Consider the following 19,882-nt stretch of genomic DNA (forward strand, 5'->3'; position numbering starts at 1 on the left):
AGGTCCGATTTTGGGGGGGTGACAGAGCCCGGGGTCCCTCAGGTCCGATTTTGGGGGGGTGACAGAGCCCGGGGTCCCTCAGGCCCCTTTTTGGGGGGTGACAGAGCCCGGGGTCCCCTCAGGTCCCTTTTTGGGGGGGGTGACAGAGCCCGGGGTCCCTCAGGTCCCTTTTTGGGGGGTGACAGAGCCCGGGGTCCCTCAGGTCCCTTTTTGGGGGGTGACAGAGCCCGGGGTCCCCTCAGGCCCGATTTTGGGGGGGTGACAGAGCCCGGGGTCCCTCAGGTCCCTTTTTGGGGGGGTGACAGAGCCCGGGGTCCCCTCAGGTCCCTTTTTGGGGGGTGACAGAGCCCGGGGTCCCCTCAGGTCCCTTTTTGGGGGGGTGACAGAGCCCGGGGTCCCCTCAGGTCCCTTTTTGGGGGGTGACAGAGCCCGGGGTCCCTCAGGTCCGATTTTGGGGGGTGACAGAGCCCGGGGTCCCCTCAGGTCCCTTTTTGGGGGGTGACAGAGCCCGGGGTCCCTCAGGTCCCTTTTTGGGGGGTGACAGAGCCCGGGGTCCCCTCAGGCCCGATTTTGGGGGGGTGACAGAGCCCGGGGTCCCTCAGGTCCCTTTTTGGGGGGTGACAGAGCCCGGGGTCCCCTCAGGTCCCTTTTTGGGGGGTGACAAAGCCCGGGGTCCCCTCAGGTCCCTTTTTGGGGGGTGACAGAGCCCGGGGTCCCCTCAGGTCCCTTTTTGGGGGGTGACAAAGCCCGGGGTCCCCTCAGGTCCCTTTTTGGGGGGGTGACAGAGCCCGGGGTCCCTCAGGTCCCTTTTTTGGGGCGGGGGGGGGGGGGTGACAGAGCCCGGGGTCCCCTCAGGTCCCTTTTTGGGGGGGGTGACAGAGCCCGGGGTCCCTCAGGTCCGATTTTGGGGGGTGACAGAGCCCGGGGTCCCCTCAGGCCCGATTTTGGGGGGGCGACAGAGCCCGGGGTCCCTCAGGTCCCTTTTTGGGGGGTGACAGAGCCCGGGGTCCCTCAGGTCCCTTTTTGGGCGGTGACAGAGCCCGGGGTCCCTCAGGTCCCTTTTTGGGGGGTGACAGAGCCCGGGGTCCCTCAGGTCCCTTTTTGGGGGGGTGACAGAGTCCGGGGTCCCCTCAGGCCCGATTTTGGGGGGGTGACAGAGCCCGGGGTCCCTCAGGTCCGATTTTGGGGGGTGACAGAGCCCGGGGTCCCCTCAGGTCCCTTTTTGGGGGGGTGACAGAGCCCGGGGTCCCTCAGGCCCCTTTTTGGGGGGTGACAGAGCCCGGGGTCCCTCAGGTCCGATTTTGGGGGGTGACAGAGCCCGGGGTCCCTCAGGTCCGATTTTGGGGGGGTGACAGAGCCCGGGGTCCCTCAGGTCCGATTTTGGGGGGGTGACAGAGCCCGGGGTCCCTCAGGTCCCTTTTTGGGGGGTGACAGAGCCCGGGGTCCCCTCAGGTCCCTTTTTGGGGGGTGACAGAGCCCGGGGTCCCCTCAGGTCCCTTTTTGGGGGGTGACAGAGCCCGGGGTCCCTCAGGTCCCTTTTTGGGGGGTAACAGAGCCCGGGGTCCCTCAGGTCCGATTTTGGGGGGGTGAAAGAGCCCGGGGTCCCTCAGGGGACACGGGACCCGATGTCCCCAAACCGCCGTTAACGCCGGCACCGGGAGGGGATCGGATTCGGGGTGAGCCCGTTTTTGGGGTTTTTGAACCCGTTTTATTTTGGGGTGCCGGGTTTTTTGGGGGTGCCGTGCCCAGGGATGGCGAAGGCATCCCCTCAATGTCCCCAAATGTCCCCTCGATGTCCCCAAACGTCCCCAAACATCCCCAAACCGCCGTTCCCAAGCACTGAGCGCACACAACGGGATCCGATTTGGGGTGAGCCCGTTTTTGGGGTTTTTGGAACCCGTTTTATTTTGGGGTGCCGGGTTTTTTGGGGGTGCCGTGCCTCGAGGGGTGCCACAGGTGCCCGGGGATGGTGAAGGCGTCCACGCTGCCGCTCATGGTGCGCGCCGGGAGGCGGCAGAAGCGGCGCTGGTCCGACTGGTACTTGTACAGAGCCTCCACCATGGGCAGCGGGACGCTGCGGGGCCCCGAGCCCGAAAGGCGCTTTAGGGTCGGGGGGATCCCCCCCAAAGCGTAAACGCCCCGGAACTGGCAGCCCCCGTCCCGGAATAGGATCAGGAGCTGCTGGGCCGAGCTCTGCTCCATCTCCTGAGAGGAAAAACGGGGGAAAAAGGCGTTTTTTGGGGGTTTTTAGGGGGTTTTTTAGGGGTTTTTTAGAGATTTTTTTAGGCTTTTTAAAGGATTTTTTAGGGGATTTTTAGCGCTTTTTTAGGGTTTTTTAGCGGTTTTTTAGGGGGTTTTAGCGGTTTTTTTAGGGTTTTTTTAGGCTTTTTTAGGGGTTTTTAGCGGTTTTTTAGGGTTTTTTTTAGGGTTTTTTAGGGGTTTTTAGCGGTTTTTTTAGGGGTTTTTTTTAGGGTTTTTTAAGGGTTTTTTAGCGCTTTTTTAGGGGTTTTTAGCGGTTTTTTAAGGGTTTTTTAGCGCTTTTTTAGGGGTTTTTAGCGGTTTTTTTAGGGTTTTTTTAGGGGTTTTTTTAGGGTTTTTTTAGGGGTTTTTAGCAGCTTTTTTAGGAGTTTTTTTAGGGTTTTTTAGGGTTTTTAGCGGCTTTTTTAGGAGTTTTTTTTAGGGGTTTTTTTTAGGGTTTTTAGCGGCTTTTTTAGGTTTTTTTCGGGGTTTCTCGGGGTTTGTTCGGGGTTCAGGGGTGCCTGCCCAGAGCCCCCCCCATGGGCAGCGGGACGCTGCGGGGCCCCGAGCCCGAAAGGCGCTTTAGGGTCGGGGGGATCCCCCCCAAAGCGTAAACGCCCCGGAACTGGCAGCCCCCGTCCCGGAATAGGATCAGGAGCTGCTGGGCCGAGCTCTGCTCCATCTCCTGAGGGGGAAAACGGGGGAAAAAGGCGTTTTTTGGGGGTTTTTAGGGGGTTTTTTTGGGGGTTTTTTGGGATTTTTTTACAGGTTTTTTAGGGGATTTTTTAGGGTTTTTTAGGAATTTTTTTAGAGATTTTTTTAGGCTTTTAAAGGATTTTTTAGGGGATTTTTAGCGCTTTTTTAGGGGTTTTTAGCGGTCTTTTTTGGATTTTTTTTAGGGTTTTTTAGGGGTTTTTAGCGGTTTTTTTAGGGTTTTTTTTTAGGGGTTTTTAAAGGGTTTTTTAGCGCTTTTTTAGGGGTTTTTAGCGGTTTTTTTAGGGTTTTTTAGCGCTTTTTTAGGGGTTTTTAGCTTTTTTTTTAGGAGTTTTTTTTAGGGTTTTTTTAGGGTTTTTAGCAGCTTTTTTAGGGGTTTTTAAGGGTTTTTTTAGGGGTTTTTAGCGGTTTTTTTAGGGTTTTTTTAGGGTTTTTAGCAGCTTTTTTAGGGTTTTTTTAGGGTTTTTAGCGGATTTTAGGAGTTTTTTTTAGGGTTTTTTTAGGGTTTTTTTTAGGGTTTTTTAGGGTTTTTTAGCGGTTTTTTTAGGGGTTTTTTTAGGGTTTTTTTAGGGTTTTTTAGCGGATTTTTTAGGGGTTTTTTTAGGGTTTTTTAGGGTTTTTTTAGCGGTTTTTTTAGGGGTTTTTAGCGGTTTTTTTAGGGTTTTTTTAGGGGTTTTTTTAGGGTTTTTTTAGGGGTTTTTAGCAGCTTTTTTAGGAGTTTTTTTAGGGTTTTTTAGGGTTTTTAGCGGCTTTTTTAGGAGTTTTTTTTAGGGTTTTTTTTTAGGGGTTTTTAGCGGTTTTTTTAGGGTTTTTAGCGGCTTTCTTAGGGTTTTTTCGGGGTTTCTCGGGGTTTGTTCGGGGTTCAGGGGTGCCTGCCCAGAGCCCCCCCCATGGGCAGCGGGACGCTGCGGGGCCCCGAGCCCGAAAGGCGCTTTAGGGTCGGGGGGATCCCCCCCAAAGCGTAAACGCCCCGGAACTGGCAGCCCCCGTCCCGGAATAGGATCAGGAGCTGCTGGGCCGAGCTCTGCTCCATCTCCTGAGGGGAAAAACGGGGAAAAAAGGCGTTTTTGGGGGTTTTTAGGGTTTTTTTTGGGGTTTTTTTGGGGTTTTTTTACAGGTTTTTTAGGGGATTTTTTAGGGTTTTTTAGGAATTTTTTTAGAGATTTTTTTAGGCTTTTAAAGGATTTTTTAGGGGATTTTTAGCGCTTTTTTAGGGGTTTTTAGCGGTTTTTTAAGGGGTTTTTAGCGCTTTTTTAGGGGTTTTTAGCGGTTTTTTTAGGGTTTTTAAGCGCTTTTTTAGGGGTTTTTAGCGGTTTTTTTAGGGTTTTTTAGCGGTTTTTTAGGGGTTTTTAGCGGTTTTTTTAGGGTTTTTTAGGGGTTTTTATCGGTTTTTTTAGGGGTTTTTTTAGGGTTTTTTAGGGGTTTTTAGCGGATTTTTAAGGGTTTTTTTTAGGGTTTTTTAGGGGTTTTTAGCGGATTTTTTAGGGGTTTTGTTAGGTTTTTTTAAGGGTTTTTTAGCGCTTTTTTAGGGGTTTTTAGCGGTTTTTTTAGGGTTTTTTTTAGGGTTTTTTTAGGGGTTTTTAGCGGATTTTTTAGGGGTTTTTTTAGGGTTTTTTAAGGGTTTTTTAGCGCTTTTTTAGGGGTTTTTAGCGGTTTTTTTAGGGTTTTTTAGCGCTTTTTTAGGGGTTTTTAGCGGTTTTTTTAGGGTTTTTTTAGGGTTTTTTTTAGGGTTTTTTTAGGGGTTTTTAGCAGCTCTTTTAGGGGTTTTTTAGGGTTTTTTTTAGGGTTTTTTAGGGGTTTTTAGCAGCTTTTTTAGGGTTTTTTTAGGGTTTTTTTAGGGGTTTTTAGCAGCTTTTTTAGGAGTTTTTTTTAGGGTTTTTTTAGCGCTTTTTTAGGGGTTTTTAGCGCTTTTTTTAGGGTTTTTTTAGGCTTTTTTAGGGGTTTTTAGCGTTTTTTTTAGGGGTTTTTTTAGGGTTTTTTAGGGGGTTTTAGCGGCTTTTTTAGGGTTTTTTAGGGGTTTTTTTTAGATTTTTTAGGTTTTTTTAGGGGTTTTTTAGTGTTTTTTTTGTTTTTTAGGGTTTGTTTTAGGGTTTTTTAAGCTTTTTTTTAGCGGTTTTTAGGTTTTTTTTCGGTGTATTTTAGGGGTTTTTTTAGGGTATTTTTTTGTTGTTGTTTGGGGTTTTTTTTCGGGATTTTTTCGGGTTTTTTTGGGATTTTTTTGGGTTTTTTAGGAATTTTTTTAGGCTTTTTTTTTAGGATTTTTTCTGGGGTTTTTAGGTTTTTTTTACAGGTTTTTTAGGGGTTTTTTTAGGGTTTTTTTCGGGATTTTTTTAGCGGTTTTAAGGGTTTTTTTGGGATTTTTCGGGGATTTTTTTAGGGCTTTTTTTGGTTTTTTTTAGCAGTTTTTTAAATGTTTTTTTTAGGGTTTTTTTAGGTGTTGTTTAGGGTTTATTTTAGGGTTTTTTTCACGGGTTTTTTTAGGCTTTTTTTCAGGGTTTTTTCAGGTTTTTTTAGGGGCTTTTTCGGGTTTGTTGTAGGTTTTTTTTCACAGTTTTTTGGGCTTTTTAGAGCTTTTTTAGGGTTTTTTTAGGGTTTTTTAATGGGTTTTTAAGGTTTTTTTTGGTTTTTTCAGGTTTTTTTTGATTTTTGTGATTTTTGTGATTTTTTAGGGGTTTTTAGGGTTTTTTTAGGTTTTTTTTTAGGGTTTTTTGGTTTTTTTTTTTTTGTTTTTTGGGTTTTTTAGGGGTTTTTAGGTTTTTTTGTTTTGTTTTTTAGGGTTTTTTTAGGGGTTTCTTTAGGGTTTTTTATGTGTTTTCTTATTTCAGGGTTTTTTTTGGTTTTTTGCTGGTTTTTACTGGGTTTTTTAGGGGTTTTTTAGGGTTTTTTAGGGTTTTTTTAGGGTTTTTTTAGGTCTTCTTAGGGGTTTATGGGGTGTTTTGGGGCACATGGGGTGGTTTGGGGCATTTATGGGGGGATTTGGGGCATTTAGGGGATGATTTGGGGCATTTATGGGGGGATTTGGGGCATTTAGGGGGGGATTTGGGGCATTTAGGGGATGATTTGGGGCATTTAGGGGGGGATTTGGGGCATTTATGGGGGGATTTGGGGCATTTATGGGGTGGTTTGGGTTTTGGGGTTGCTGTGGGATTTGGGGGGTTTTGGGCTGCCTGTGGGGTTTGGGGCTCCCTGGGTGTGTCAGGGGGGTTTTGGGGGTGTTTTTGGGGTGTTTTTGGGGTTTTTGGGGTCTCACCTGCAGCACTTTGCCCCTGAGGGGGGATTTGGGGTCTCTATAGGATCACTTTGGGATTGTTATAGGATTTGGGTGGTTTTGGGTTCCCTGGGTGTGTCAGGGGTGGTTTTGGGGGTTTTGGGGGTATTTTTGGGGTGTTTTTGGGGTTTTTGGGGTCTCACCTGCAGCACTTTGGCTCTCAGGGGGATTTGGGGTCGCTATAGGATCATTTTGGGATTGTTATAGGATTTGGGGGGTTTTGGGCTCCCTGTGGGGTTTGGGGCTCCCTGGGTGTGTCAGGGGGGGTTTGGGGGTGTTTTTGGGGTGTTTTTGGGGTTTTTGGGGTCTCACCTGCAGCACTTTGCCCCTGAGGGGGGATTTGGGGTCTCTATAGGATCACTTTGGGATCGTTATAGGATTTGGGTGGTTTTGGGTTCCCTGGGTGTGTCAGGGGGGGTTTTGGGGGGTGTTTTGGGGTGGTTTTGGGGGTTTTGGGGTGGTTTTGGGGGTTTTGGGGTGGTTTTGGGGGTTTTTGGGGTGTTTTTGGGGTTTTTGGGGTCTCACCTGCAGCACTTTGGCTCTCAGGGGGATTTGGGGTCGCTATAGGATCACTTTGGGATCGTTATAGGATTTGGGGGTTTTTGGGCTCCCTGTGGGGTTTGGGGCTCCCTGGGTGTGTCAGGGGGGTTTTGGGGGTGTTTTTGGGGTGTTTTGGGAGGTTTTTGGGGTCTCACCTGCAGCACTTTGCCCCTGAGGGGGGATTTGGGGTCGCTATAGGATCACTTTGGGATCGTTATAGGATTTGGGTGGTTTTGGGTTCCCTGGGTGTGTCAGGGGTGGTTTTGGGGGGTGTTTTGGGGTGGTTTTGGGGGTTTTTGGGGTGTTTTTGGGGTTTTTGGGGTCTCACCTGCAGCACTTTGCCCCTGAGGGGGGATTTGGGGTCTCTATAGGATCACTTTGGGATCGTTATAGGATTTGGGTGGTTTTGGGTTCCCTGGGTGTGTCAGGGATGGTTTTGGGGGGTGTTTTGGGGTGGTTTTGGGGGTGTTTTTGGGGTGTTTTTGGGGTTTTTGGGGTCTCACCTGCAGCACTTTGCCCCTGAGGGGGGATTTGGGGTCTCTATAGGATCACTTTGGGATCGTTATAGGATTTGGGTGGTTTTGGGTTCCCTGGGTGTGTCAGGGGTGGTTTTGGGGGGTGTTTTGGGTTGGTTTTGGGGGTTTTGGGGTGTTTTTTGGGGGTTTTGGGGTGGTTTTGGGGGTTTTTGGGGTGTTTTTGGGGTTTTTGGGGTCTCACCTGCAGCACTTTGGCTCTCAGGGGGGATTTGGGGTCGCTATAGGATCACTTTGGGATCGTTATAGGATTTGGGGGTTTTTGGGCTCCCTGTGGGGTTTGGGGTTCCCTGGGTGTGTCAGGGAGGTTTTGGGGGTGTTTTTGGGGTGTTTTGGGAGGTTTTTGGGGTCTCACCTCCAGCACTTTGCCCCTCAGGGGGATTTGGGGTTGCTATAGGATCACTTTGGGATCGTTATAGGATTTGGGGGTTTTTGGGTTGCCTGTGGGGTTTGGGGCTCCCTGGGTGTGTCAGGGGGGTTTTGGGGGGTGTTTTTGGGGTGTTTTTGGGGTTTTTGGGGTCTCACCTGCAGCACTTTGGCCCTCAGGGGGGCGTTGGGGGTCCCGGCCAGCACGCAGTGCGCCAGCGCGTTCTGGATCAGCGGCCGGTTGGACCTGGCCGTGGGCTCCTTGTACAGCCTCGGGCCTGGGGGCAGAATTTGGGGGGTCAGGGGGGGATTTGGGGGGGTTTGGGGGATTTTGGGGGGGTCAGGATGGGATTTTGGGGGATTTTGGGGGGTCAGGATGGGATTTTGGGGAGGTCAGGATGGGATTTTGGGGGGTCAGGATGGGATTTTGGGGTATTTTGGGGTATTTTGGGGGGTCAGGATGGGATTTTGGGGAGGTCAGGATGGGATTTTGGGGTATTTTGGGGGTCAGGATGGGATTTTGGGGGATTTTGGGAGGTCAGGATGGGATTTTGGGGGATTTTGGGGTGTCAGGATGGGATTTTGGGGGATTTTGGGAGGTCAGGATGGGAGTTTGGGGTGATTTTGGGGTGATTTAGGGTACTTTGGGGTGTCAGGATGGGATTTTGGGGTGATTTGGGGTATTTTGGGGGGTCAGGATGGGATTTTGGGGTGATTTGGGGAGGTCAGGATGGGATTTTGGGGTGATTTGAGGTATTTTGAGGTATTTGGGGAGGTCAGGATGGGATTTTGGGGTGGTTTTGGGGTATTTGGGGAGGTCAGGATGGGATTTTGGGGTGGTTTGGGGGTATTTTGGGGCATTTTGGGGGGTCAGGATGGGATTTTGGGGTATCTGGGGGATTTTGGGGTGTCAGGATGGGATTTTGGGGTGATTCTGGGGTATTTTGGGGTATTCTGGGGTGATTTTGGGGTGATTCTGGGGGATTTTGGGGTATTCTGGGGTGATTTTGGGGTGATTCTGGGGTATTTTGGGGTGATTTTGGGGTGATTCTGGGGTATTTTGGGGTGATTCTGGGGTTTTTTGGGGGTATTTTGGGGTGGTTTTGGGTGATTCTAGGGTATTTTGGGGTGATTTTGGGGGATTTGGGGGGTTTGGGGGTGACTCTGGGGTATTGTGGGGTGATTTTGGGGTATTTTGGGGTATTCTGGGGTATTTTGGGGTGGTTCTGGGGTGACTTTGGGGTATTCTGGGGTGATTTTTGGGGTGATTCTGGGGTATTTTGGGGTGATTCTGGGGTATTTTGGGGCGGTTTTGGGGGATTTGGGGAGGGGTCTCACCGGTGTACTCGGGTCCCGGGGATGAGGGGTTGGAGTCGTGGTCCCACTCCCGCCCGGGGGGGGGGGCTCGGCTGGGGGACCCCGGCCCCGAGGGGGACCCAGCCCGGCTTGGGGGGGGGGATGGGGGGAAAAAACGGGGGGGTCAGGGGTGAGAGACCCCAACCCTGAACCCCAAATTCCCCCCCAGACCCCAAAATTCCCACTCAGAACCCCCCAAAAACCCCCCCAGAAAACCCCCAAATTCCCCCCTCCCCCACCCAAGACACCCAAACCCCTCTCCCACCTCCCCAAACCCCCTCAAAATCCTCCCTGAACTCCAAATTTCCACCCCAAACCCCCCAAATTTCCACCCCAAACCCCCCAAATTTCCTCCCCTGGACCCCAAATTCCCCTTCCCACCCCCTCCCCGAGACCCCCGGACCCCCCCTCACCTGTTGCCGCGCCCCCCCCCCGGCTCAGCCACGCTGGACAGGGACAGGGTGCTCTGGGAATAGACCTTGGACAGCCGCGAGCCTGGGGGGGGGCACGGTCTGAGACCCCCCCCAAAACCCCAGAGACCCCCCCCAAAACCCCAGAGACCCCCAGAGACCCCCCAAAACCACAGAGACCCCCAGAGACCCCCCCAAAACCCCAGAGACCCCCCCCAAAACCCCAGAGACCCCCAGAGACCCCCCCAAAACCCCAGAGACCCCCCCAAACCAGAGACCCCCCCCAAAACCCGAGACCCCCAGAGACCCCCCTAAACCAGAGACCCCCCCCAAACCCCCAGAGACCCCCAGAGACCCCCCAAAACCCCAGAGACCCCCCCAAACCAGAGACCCCCCCCCAAAACCCCAGAGACCCCCCCAAAACCCCAGAGACCCCCCTAAACCAGAGACCCCCCCCTCAAAACCCCCCCAACCCCACGGCGTCTGGGGGGGGGGGTACGGTCTGAGACCCCCCCCCCCGAGACCCCCGGGACCCCTCCCCAAAACCCAGGGACCCCCCTCAAACCTCCCCAGAGACCCCCCCAGGACCCCCCAAACCCCCCCCCCAAATGAGATCCCTTTTTTGGGGTCTGAACCTGCCCCTCCCCAAAGCCCCCAGACCCATTTCTAGGGTCCCCCAACCCCTCCCCAAAGCCCCCAGACCCATTTCTAGGGTCCCCCAACCCCTCCCCAAAGCCCCCAGACCCATTTCTAGGGTCCCCCAACGCCCCCCCCAAAGCCCCCAGACCCATTTCTAGGGTCCCCCAAATCCCCCAGACCCATTTCTAGGGTGCCCCGAAGCCCCCAGACCCATTTCTAGGGTGCCCCGAAGCCCCCAGACCCATTTCGTGCCCCCCAGCCCGTACCCAGCAGCCCCCGGGGGGGGCTCCTCGCCAGGGCCGAGTCGTCGCAGCAGCGGGGCCGGGGTCTCCCCGCGCCCCCTCCCCGATTTTGGGGGTCCCGGGGGGGTCCCCGGCCACTGCCCCCCCCCGATTTTGGGGCGGGGGTCCCGCGGGGGGGTCTCAGGACCTTCTCCAGCTCCTCCATCAGCTTCAGCTGCTGCCGCCGCTCGTACTCGAGCCGGGTGAACTCCCCCCGCCGCGACCCCCCCCCAAATTCCTCCTCCGGGGGGGGTCGGGGGGGCGCCGGGGGCTGGGGGGGCTCTGCTGGGGGTCTGGGGGGGGGGGGGGGGAGAGGGTCAAAGACCCCTCCAAAAAAGGGGAAAAGTTCCCCCAAAAATCCTCCCCCCGAGGGGAGAAATTGGGGGAAAAGGGGAGAGACCCCTCCCCAAATCGGCCTTGGGGGGTGGGGGGAAATGGGGGGGCTCCGCTGGGGGTCTGGAGGGGGAGGAGGGATCAAAGACCCCCCCCCAAATTCTCCTCATGGCGGGGGTTGGGTGCCTCCCCCCCCCCCGTTTTTTCCGAGTTTTGGGGTTCCCCCTCTCCATTTTTTGGAGCCCCCTCCTCAATTTTAGGTGCCCCCCCCCCGCCGCCCCCCTTTATCCCCCCCAGCCCCAATTTTTAGGAGCCCCCTCCCCATTTTTACACCCCCCCATCCCCATTTTTAGACCCCCCCTCCCCATTTAGAGGAGCCCCCTCCCCCCCCCATTTTGAGGAGCCCCCTCCCCAAATTCGGCCCCCCCTGACCTGTCCGGGGGCTGCTCCTGCCCCGCCCCCCAGAGGCGCCGCTGCCGCAGGGGGGGAGGGGCGCGGCGGGGCGAGGCCTCCTCCGAGTCATCGAGCTGGGACAGGGACGGGGACAGCCCATGGGGACCGCCCGGACAGCCCCGGTGCCACCACCCCAGTGCCACCATCCCAGTGCCACCACCCCAGTGCCACCATGGTGCCACCATCCCAGTGCCACCACCCCCGGACAGCCCCGGTGCCACCATCCCAGTGCCACCATCCCAGTGCCACCATCCCAGTGCCACCACCCCCGGACAGCCCCGGTGCCACCATCCCAGTGCCACCATCCCAGTGCCACCATCCCAGTGCCACCACCCCCGGACAGCCCCGGTGCCACCACCCCAGTGCCACCATCCCAGTGCCACCACCCCCAGTGCCACCACCCCAGTGCCACCATCCCAGTGCCACCACCCCGGTGCCACCACCCCGGTGCCACCACCCCAGTGCCACCATCCCAGTGCCACCACCCCCGGACAGCCCCGGTGCCACCCCGGTGCCACCACCCCAGTGCCACCATCCCAGTGCCACCATCCCAGTGCCACCATGGTGCCACCACCCCAGTGCCACCATCCCAGTGCCACCATCCCAGTGCCACCACCCCAGTGCCACCACCCCCGGACAGCCCCGGTGCCACCACCCCGGTGCCACCATCCCAGTGCCACCACCCCAGTGCCACCACCCCCGGACAGCCCCGGTGCCACCACCCCAGTGCCACCATCCCAGTGCCACCACCCCAGTGCCACCATGGTGCCACCATCCCAGTGCCACCATCCCAGTGCCACCATCCCAGTGCCACCACCCCCGGACAGCCCCGGTGCCACCACCCCGGTGCCACCACCCCAGTGCCAACACCCCCAGTGTCACCCCCAGTGCCACCACGGTGCCACCATCCCAATGCCACCACCCCCAGTGTCACCATCCCAGTGCCACCACCCCCGGTGTCCCTGCGCCACCCCCACTGCGTCCCCACGGTGCCACCACCCCAGTGCCACCACCCCCAGTGTCCCCAGACCACCAGGTCCCCTGTCCCAGTGCCACCTCCATCCCCTCCCAGTCCCTCCCAGTCCACACGCCTTGTCCCAGTGCCACCACCTCCATCCTCCCAGTCCCTCATCCCAGTGCCACCCTGTCCCTTGTCCCAGTCCCTCCCAGTCCCTCATCCCAGTGCCACCCTGTCCCTTGTCCCAGTCCCTCCCAGTCCCTCACCCCAGTGCCACCTCCATCTCCTCCCAGTCCCTCCCAGTCCCTCACCCCAGTGCCACCTCCATCTCCTCCCAGTCCCTCCCAGTCCCTCACCCCAGTGCCACCTCCATCCCCTCCCAGTCCCTCCCAGTCCCCCATCCCCTCCCTGTCCCCATGTCCCCGTACCTTACAGAAGAACCCCACGCTGGCCCGGGGTCCCCCGTTGCCCCCCTCAGTGGGGGACCCCTCCAGCGAGTCCCCTTCTCCTTCCTCCTCCTCCTCCTCCTCCTCCTCTTCCTCCTCCTCCTCCTCCTCCTCCTGGCGCGCTCCCCGGGCCGTGCCCTTCTCCCCGGGTGACAGGGACACGTCGCTGGTGCCATCCCCGCACGCCCTCGCCCGCAGCGTGCCCTTGCCGGGCACCGGGGGGGACTCGGGGGGGCCCGAGGTGGGCGGGGGTCTCTGCTGGGGGGAGAAAAGGGGGGGTTATGGGGGGCTGGAGACCCCCACGGTGTCACAGCGGCCCCACACTGTGACCCCAAGGTGGCCCCGAGGCTGCTCAGGTAAAACGTGCGCCCGAATCTGAGCGAAAACAGCCCAAATCTGACCCAGATCTGACCCGAATCACCCCAAATCTGACTCAAAATCTGTACTAAATGAGCCCAAATCACCCGAAATCCCCCCAAATCTGACCTGAATCGCCTCAAATCCCCCCAAATCTCACCTCCTCTTCCTCCTCGTCCTCCTCCTCCTCCTGGCCGTCGGCGAAGCGCAGCGAGCTGCGGGTCTGACCCGAACTGCCCCAAATCTGACCCGAACTGCCCCAAATCTGACCCAAATCCTACCGAAATCACCCCAAATCTCACCTCCTCCTCGTCCTCCTCCTCCTCCTGGCCGTCGGCGAAGCGCAGCGAGCTGCGGGTCTGACCCGAACTGCCCCAAATCTGACCCGAACCGCCCCAAATCTGACCCGAGCCGCCCCAAATCTGACCCGAACTGCCCCAAATCTGACCCAAATCCTACCGAAATCACCCCAAATCTCACCTCCTCCTCGTCCTCCTCCTCCTCCTGGCCGTCGGCGAAGCGCAGCGAGCTGCGGGTCTGACCCGAACCACCCCAAATCTGACCCAAATCCTACCGAAATCACCCCAAATCTCACCTCCTCCTCGTCCTCCTCCTCCTCCTGGCCGTCGGCGAAGCGCAGCGAGCTGCGGGTCTGACCCGAACTGCCCCAAATCTGACCCGAACTGCCCCAAATCTGACCCAAATCCTACCGAAATCACCCCAAATCTCACCTCCTCCTCGTCCTCCTCCTCCTCCTGGCCGTCGGCGAAGCGCAGCGAGCTGCGGGTCTGACCCGAACCGCCCCAAATCTGACCCGAACCGCCCCAAATCTGACCCGAACTGCCCCAAATCTGACCCGAACTGCCCCAAATCTGACCCAAATCCTACCGAAATCACCCCAAATCTCACCTCCTCCTCGTCCTCCTCCTCCTCCTGGCCGTCGGCGAAGCGCAGCGAGCTGCGGGTCTGCACGGGCACCTGGCTGGGCGAGAAGCGCCGCAGGTGGGGCAGCGTGTCCACGTCGTGGGGAGGGGTCAGCACGCGGGTCAGGGGCGGCAGCCGCAGCTCGGCGGGCCGGGGTCTCCTCGGGCTGCGGGGAGGGGGCTTGCGCGACCCCCCAGTCGCGATTCCGGGCGCCGCTGTCGCGACAGAAGCCGCGTTTCCTGCTGCTGGTGTCGAATTTCCTGCGCTTCCTCCTCCTCCTCCTCCTCCTCCTCCTCTCCTGGCGGGCGCTGGCGACCCCGGGGTGGTTTTTGGGGGTGCGGCGGGGGTCTTGCCGGATTTGGGGAGGGGGATCACCCATGCCTGGGGGGCTCCGTGCGGCCGCTGCTCCAGCAGGAGCCGCTCCTGCTGCTGCGTCAGGCGCTGCATGTCCAGCTGCAGCGAGCTCAGCGCCGCGCTCAGCCTGGCCACGGCCGCCTCGTACTGGCCGGGAGGGGGTTTGTGAGGAGCCCCCAGACTCAATTCCTCCTCGGGAGGGCCGGGGGAAGCCCCCTCCTCGTGGTGGCGGAGGCGCTGCAGCGCGCTCTGGCCCAGGCGCTGGCGGTGCTTGGCGAAGATGGCCTCGATGCGCTTCTTCTGCGCCTCGATGGCGCGGCGCTTCTCCTCCAGACGGGCTCCCAGCTGCGTCATCTCGGCGCTGAGACCCCCGCCCACCTCCGGGGGACCCCCGGGAGTGCCGGAGACCCCCCCCAGGTTGCCGGAGACGCCCCCAACCCCGGAGCTGTTGGAGGGGGCGGAGGCGCCGGTGGCTTCTTCCAGTTTCTTCTTGCGTTCGGCAAAGTTGGTCATGGGGCGGGCGGGGGGGTTTTGAGGGGGGTTGGGAGGGGTCTCCAGAAGGTTCTGGGGGGTCCCGGGAGGGTTTTGAGGAGGGGGAGGACCCGGGGGGTCGGGGGAGTGCAGGAAGAAGGCGTCGGGGGCCCCGTCGGGGAGGAGGCGCTCGGAGCTGTGGATGATCTGCAGCGCCTCCTCGATGCTGGGGGGCTCGGGGGGCTCGGGGACCCCGTTGGGGACCCCCGGGGGGGTGGCGGGGGTGGCCCGGGGGGGGCGGCGGGGGTGGGCGAGGCTGTCGGAGCTGGCGGAGCGGGCGAGGGTCCCCGCGGGGACCCCCACGGGGTTGCCCATGACGATGTCCACGTCGCTGTCCAGCCCGAAGGGGATGCTGAAGGACACGGCTTGGGACAGGGGGTGGCTGCGGGGGGCACGGGGGAGGGGGTTTGAGGGTGGGGGGCAACCCCCCAGTGTGGCAAAAGCGTCCCCAAAGTCCCTCAGTCGAAATGTGCACCCAAATCGGAGCGAAATCGGCCCAAATCTGAGCCGAATCGGAGTTAAATCGCCTCAAATCTGACCCAAAAGCGACCCAAATTGCCCCAAATCTACCCCAAATCTGACCCCACATCCAACCCCAATCTGACCCATAACTGACCCAAATCCGAACCCAATCTGACCCAAAACTGACCCAAATCTGCCCCAAATCCAACCCCAATCTGCCCCAAATCACCCCAAATCCAACCCAAATCTGCCCCAAAACTGACCCAAATCCAACCCCAAATCCGACCCCCATCTGCCCCAAATCTGCCCCAAATCCAACCCCAAATCCGACCCCAATCTGACCCAAATCCGACCCCAATCTGCCCCAAATCACCCCAAATCCGACCCCAATCTGCCCCAAATCCGACCCCAATCTGCCCCAAATCACCCCAAATCCAACCCAAATCTGCCCCAAAACTGACCCAAATCCAACCCCAAATCCGACCCCCATCTGCCCCAAATCTGCCCCAAATCCAACCCCAAATCCGACCCCAATCTGACCCAAATCCGACCCCAATCTGCCCCAAATCACCCCAAATCCGACCCCAATCTGCCCCAAATCCGACCCCAATCTGCCCCAAATCACCCCAAATCCGACCCCAATCTGCCCCAAATCACCCCAAATCCGACCCCAATCTGCCCCAAATCTGCCCCAAATCCGACCCCAATCTGCCCCAAATCACCCCAAATCCGACCCCAATCTGCCCCAAATCACCCCAAATCCGACCCCAATCTGCCCCAAATCACCCCAAATCCGACCCCAGACCCAAATCCACCCCAATCACCCCAAATCCACCCCAAATGACCTCAAATCTGACCAAAATCACCTCGATTCACCCCAAATCACCCCAGACTGATCCCCATCACCCCAAATCTGCCCCCCAAGTGCCCCCCCCCCACCTCCCTGGGACACCCCCAAGCCCCCCAGGGACCCCAAGTACCTCCAGCCCCACATGTCCCCAATTCTCAAAGACCCCCCCAGACCCCCAAAAACCCCCCAAATCCCCCCAGGACCCCCCAAATCCTCCCCAAAAACCCCCCAGGACCCCCCAAATCCTCCCCAGAAACCCCCCAGGACCCCCCAAAACCCCCCCAGGACCCCCCCGGACCCCCCCTCACCTGAGGGGTCTCTTGCTCCAGCCCTTCCCGAAGCCGTCGCCGTGGGGGAGGGAGGGGGAGTGGGGCAGGAGCCCTTTTTTGGGGGGGAGGGGGGAGGTTATGGACCCCCCCCCAAACTTTGTGACCCCCCCCCTAAAGACCCCCCTGGACCCCCAAAGCCACCCCAAAAGCCCCAAACCCCCCCAGACCCCACCCCTCCAAAAATCCCAAAGGCCTCCCCCACAGGACCCCCCCCACCCCAAAGCCACCCCAAAAACCCCCCCAGGACCCCCCCAAAAACCCCAATGACCCCCCCAGGACCCCCCCAAAAACCCCAATGACCCCCCAGGACCACCCCAAAAACCCCAATGACCCCCCCAGGACCCCCCCCAAAACCCCAAAGACCCCCCCAGGACCCCCCCAAAAACCCCAATGACCCCCCAGGACCCCCCCAAAAACCCCAAAGACCCCCCAGAACCCCCCCCCACCCCAAAAGCCCCAATGACCCCCCCAGGACTCCCCCAAAAACCCCAAAGACCCCCCCAGGGCCCCCCCAAAAACCCCAAAGACCCTCCAGGACCACCCCAAAAACCCCAATGACCCCCCAGGACCACCCCAAAAACCCCAATGACCCCCCCAGGACCCCCCCCAAAACCCCAAAGACCCCCCAAGGACCCCCCCCAAAACCCCAGAGACCCCCCAGAACCCCCCCCCACCCCAAAAGCCCCAATGACCCCCCCAGGACTCCCCCAAAAACCCCAAAGACCCCCCCAGGACCCCCTCAAAAACCCCAAAGCCCCCCCAGGACCCTCCCAAAACCTCCCCAGACCCCCCCCAAAATCCCAAAACCCCCCCCAAACCCCCGAGTGACCCCCCAACCCCAAAGATCCCCCTCCCTGAGACCCCCCCCAGACCCCAACACCCCCCCAAATTCCCCCTGTATGACCCCACCCCAAACTTTTGGGGTCCCCCCCCCCCAGATTTGGGTGGGGAGGGGGGGGGGTCTCACCTGGGGGCTGCCCCCCCCCCGCCAACAGGGGGTGCCGGAAGTTGAAGCCGGGGGAGCTGTGGGGGGGGTCAAGGTGGGGTCAAAGACCCCCCCTAAACCCCCCAAAAAACCCCAAAATCCACCCCCCCCCAAAAAACCCAAAATGCCTCCCCAAACACCACCCAAATCCCCCCAAAATCCCTCCCCAAAACCCCTCCCAAAACACTAGACCCCCCCAAAACCCCCCCAAAAAACTCCAAAATTCCCCCCCCCAAAACTCCAAAATCCCCCCAAAACCCCCCCCAAAACCTCAGATCTGCCCAAACCCCCCCCCAAAAAACCCCCAATCCTCCCAAAACACCAAAATGTCCCCAAAACCCTCCCAAAAAACCCAAAATCTCCCCCCCCAAAAAACCCCAACATCCCCCCAAAAAATCCTAACATCCCCCCCCCGAAAAATCCCAACACTCCCCCCAAAAAAAACCCCAAAATCCCCCCTAAAAACCCCCCAAATCCCCCCAAAATCCTCACCTGCTTTTGGGGTTGGGGGCGTCACCCGTGGCTGGAGATTCTGGGGGGGGGGGGTTGGAACATTGGAAGGTGCCCCCCCCCCCCCCAATTTGGGGCTCAAGACCCCCCCAAAACCCTTCAGGACCCCCCCCCCCCATATTTAGGGATCCGTCCCCAATTTAGGCCACCTCCCCCCACCCCAAATTTTGGGGTCTTCTTCAATTCCCTCAAGCCACCCCCCAAATTTTAGGGACCCCCCCCCTCCCCAATTTGGGATCATCCCAAACTTTGGGGCCCCCCCAAATCCTCCCCAATTTGAGGTCACCCCAAAACCCCCCCATTTTAGGGACCCCCAAATTTTGGGACCCCCCCCCCCATTTTAGGACCCCCTCCCAAACTTTGGGACCCCTCCCCATTTTAGGGACACCCCAAATTTTGGGACCCCCCCCCATTTTAGGGACACCCCAAATTTTGGGACCCTCCCCATTTTGGGACCCCTCCCCATTTTAGGACCCCCCCCAAACTTTGGGGTCTCCCCATTTTAGGACCCCCCCCAAACTTTGGGACCCCCCCCATTTTAGGACCCCCCCCAAACTTTGGGACCCCCCCCATTTTAGGGACACCCCAAAAATTGGGAACCCCCCCCATTTTAGGATCCCTCCCAAACTTTGGGGTCTCCCCATTTTAGGGACCCCCCCCAAACTTTGGGGTGTTCCCATTTTAGGAACCCCCCCAAACTTTGAGGTCTCCCCATTTTGGGACCCCCCCATTTTTGGACCCCCCCCCCCAAACTTTGGGGTCTCCCCCCCAAATTTGGGGTCCCCCCGGTACCTGCGCCCCCCCCCAGCTGCCGGGGGGTGACAAAGGGGGGTCTCAGCACCTCGAAGCACAGGAAGAGCTCGGCCAGAAAGGCCCCCACGTTCAACTGGGGGGCACAGGGGGGGTCAGGGGGGCTCCCAGTTCCTCCCAGTATCCCCCAGTGCCCCCCAGTATCCTCCCAGTATCACCCAGTGCCCCCCAGTATCCCCCAGTGCCCCCCAGTATCACCCAATGTCCCAAATACCCAGTACCCATATTCCCAGTCTCCCCAGTACCCCCAGTACCTCCAGCGTTCCCAGTATCCCCAGTTCTCCCAGTGCCGCCGTTCCCTCAGCCCCTCCCAGTTTGCCCAGTGCCCCCCAATCCCTCCCAGTCCCCCCAGTTTATCCCAGTTCCCCCCTCAGAGTGGCCGCCGTGTTGCTCCATTGCCCTCATTGCCCCCACTCGCTCCCAGTTCACCCAGTCCCCCCCATTTTGCTCAGTTTACCCCAGTTTCCCCCAGTTTCTCCCAGTTTCCCTTAGTTTAAACCCGGTTTCTCCCAGTTTAAGCCCGGTCTCACCCTCAGGGCCGGCGCCATGTAGAGCAGGTCCTCCAACACCCCCGGTCCCTCCCAGTCTCTCCCATTGCTCCCACTCCCTCAGTTCACCCAGTTTCCCCCAGTTTCTCCCAGTTTCCCTCAGTTTAAACCCGGTTTCTCCCAGTTCCTCCCAGTTTCTCCCAGTTTAAGCCCGGTCTCACCCTCAGGGCCGGCGCCATGTAGAGCAGGTCCTCCACCGCCAGGGGGCAGCGCGTGCGCAGGTGGCGCGCGCCGAAGTCGCGCACGAGCCCCAGGTTGTGGAGCCGGTCCGGAAGCGCCAGCGGCGCCCCCAGGCGGATCTCTGGAAAATTCCCGATAAAAGGGGGGGGGGGTCACACCCCGGGAACGACCGCAAAACCACCTCGGACTCCCCCTCAATGACACCCCCATGGCTCCACAGACCCCCTAAAACCCCCCCATGGCCCCCCAAAGACCCCCCGTGTCCCCTATTGGGACTATGCCCATGGGATCCCCTGTTTTCACCCCGGGAACCACCCCCCCCACCCCCCCCAGCCCCCTCAGGTTGGGCCGCTCCGGCGCCCTCAGGTGGATCTCTGGAAAATTCCAAGGAAAAGGGGGGGAGTCACACCCCGGGAACGGCCCCAAAACCACCTCGGACCCCCCTATCCCACGGGACGCCCCCTCTATGGGACTCCCTCGTGTCTCCCATTGGGACCCCCATGGCAC

General features: G+C 58.2%; 1 protein-coding gene across 1 annotated transcript in view; it reads right to left on the bottom strand.

Annotated features, from left to right (window-relative positions):
* Positions 1–1,872: 1,872 nt before the first annotated feature.
* The window catches only part of CAMSAP3 (calmodulin regulated spectrin associated protein family member 3), a gene marked incomplete at its 5' end in the record, with an annotated part of 39,223 nt that continues 21,213 nt past the window's right edge, over positions 1,873–19,882 (bottom strand). Inside the window, 15 exons of the mRNA XM_082299327.1 lie at positions 1,873–2,202; positions 2,809–2,818; positions 3,825–3,988; positions 7,819–7,937; positions 8,998–9,104; positions 9,429–9,510; positions 10,331–10,638; positions 11,111–11,205; positions 12,518–12,793; positions 13,802–15,083; positions 16,322–16,394; positions 17,310–17,365; positions 17,820–17,859; positions 18,630–18,723; positions 19,357–19,517. Of these exons, the coding sequence (XP_082155453.1) occupies positions 1,903–2,202; positions 2,809–2,818; positions 3,825–3,988; positions 7,819–7,937; positions 8,998–9,104; positions 9,429–9,510; positions 10,331–10,638; positions 11,111–11,205; positions 12,518–12,793; positions 13,802–15,083; positions 16,322–16,394; positions 17,310–17,365; positions 17,820–17,859; positions 18,630–18,723; positions 19,357–19,517 (3,167 nt within the window). The 3' untranslated portion in view covers positions 1,873–1,902. The remainder of the gene's footprint in view (positions 2,203–2,808; positions 2,819–3,824; positions 3,989–7,818; positions 7,938–8,997; positions 9,105–9,428; positions 9,511–10,330; positions 10,639–11,110; positions 11,206–12,517; positions 12,794–13,801; positions 15,084–16,321; positions 16,395–17,309; positions 17,366–17,819; positions 17,860–18,629; positions 18,724–19,356; positions 19,518–19,882) is intronic.

This window comes from Coloeus monedula (assembly GCF_965178545.1).
Source record: "Coloeus monedula genome assembly, chromosome: 31".
Taxonomy (NCBI): domain Eukaryota; kingdom Metazoa; phylum Chordata; class Aves; order Passeriformes; family Corvidae; genus Coloeus; species Coloeus monedula.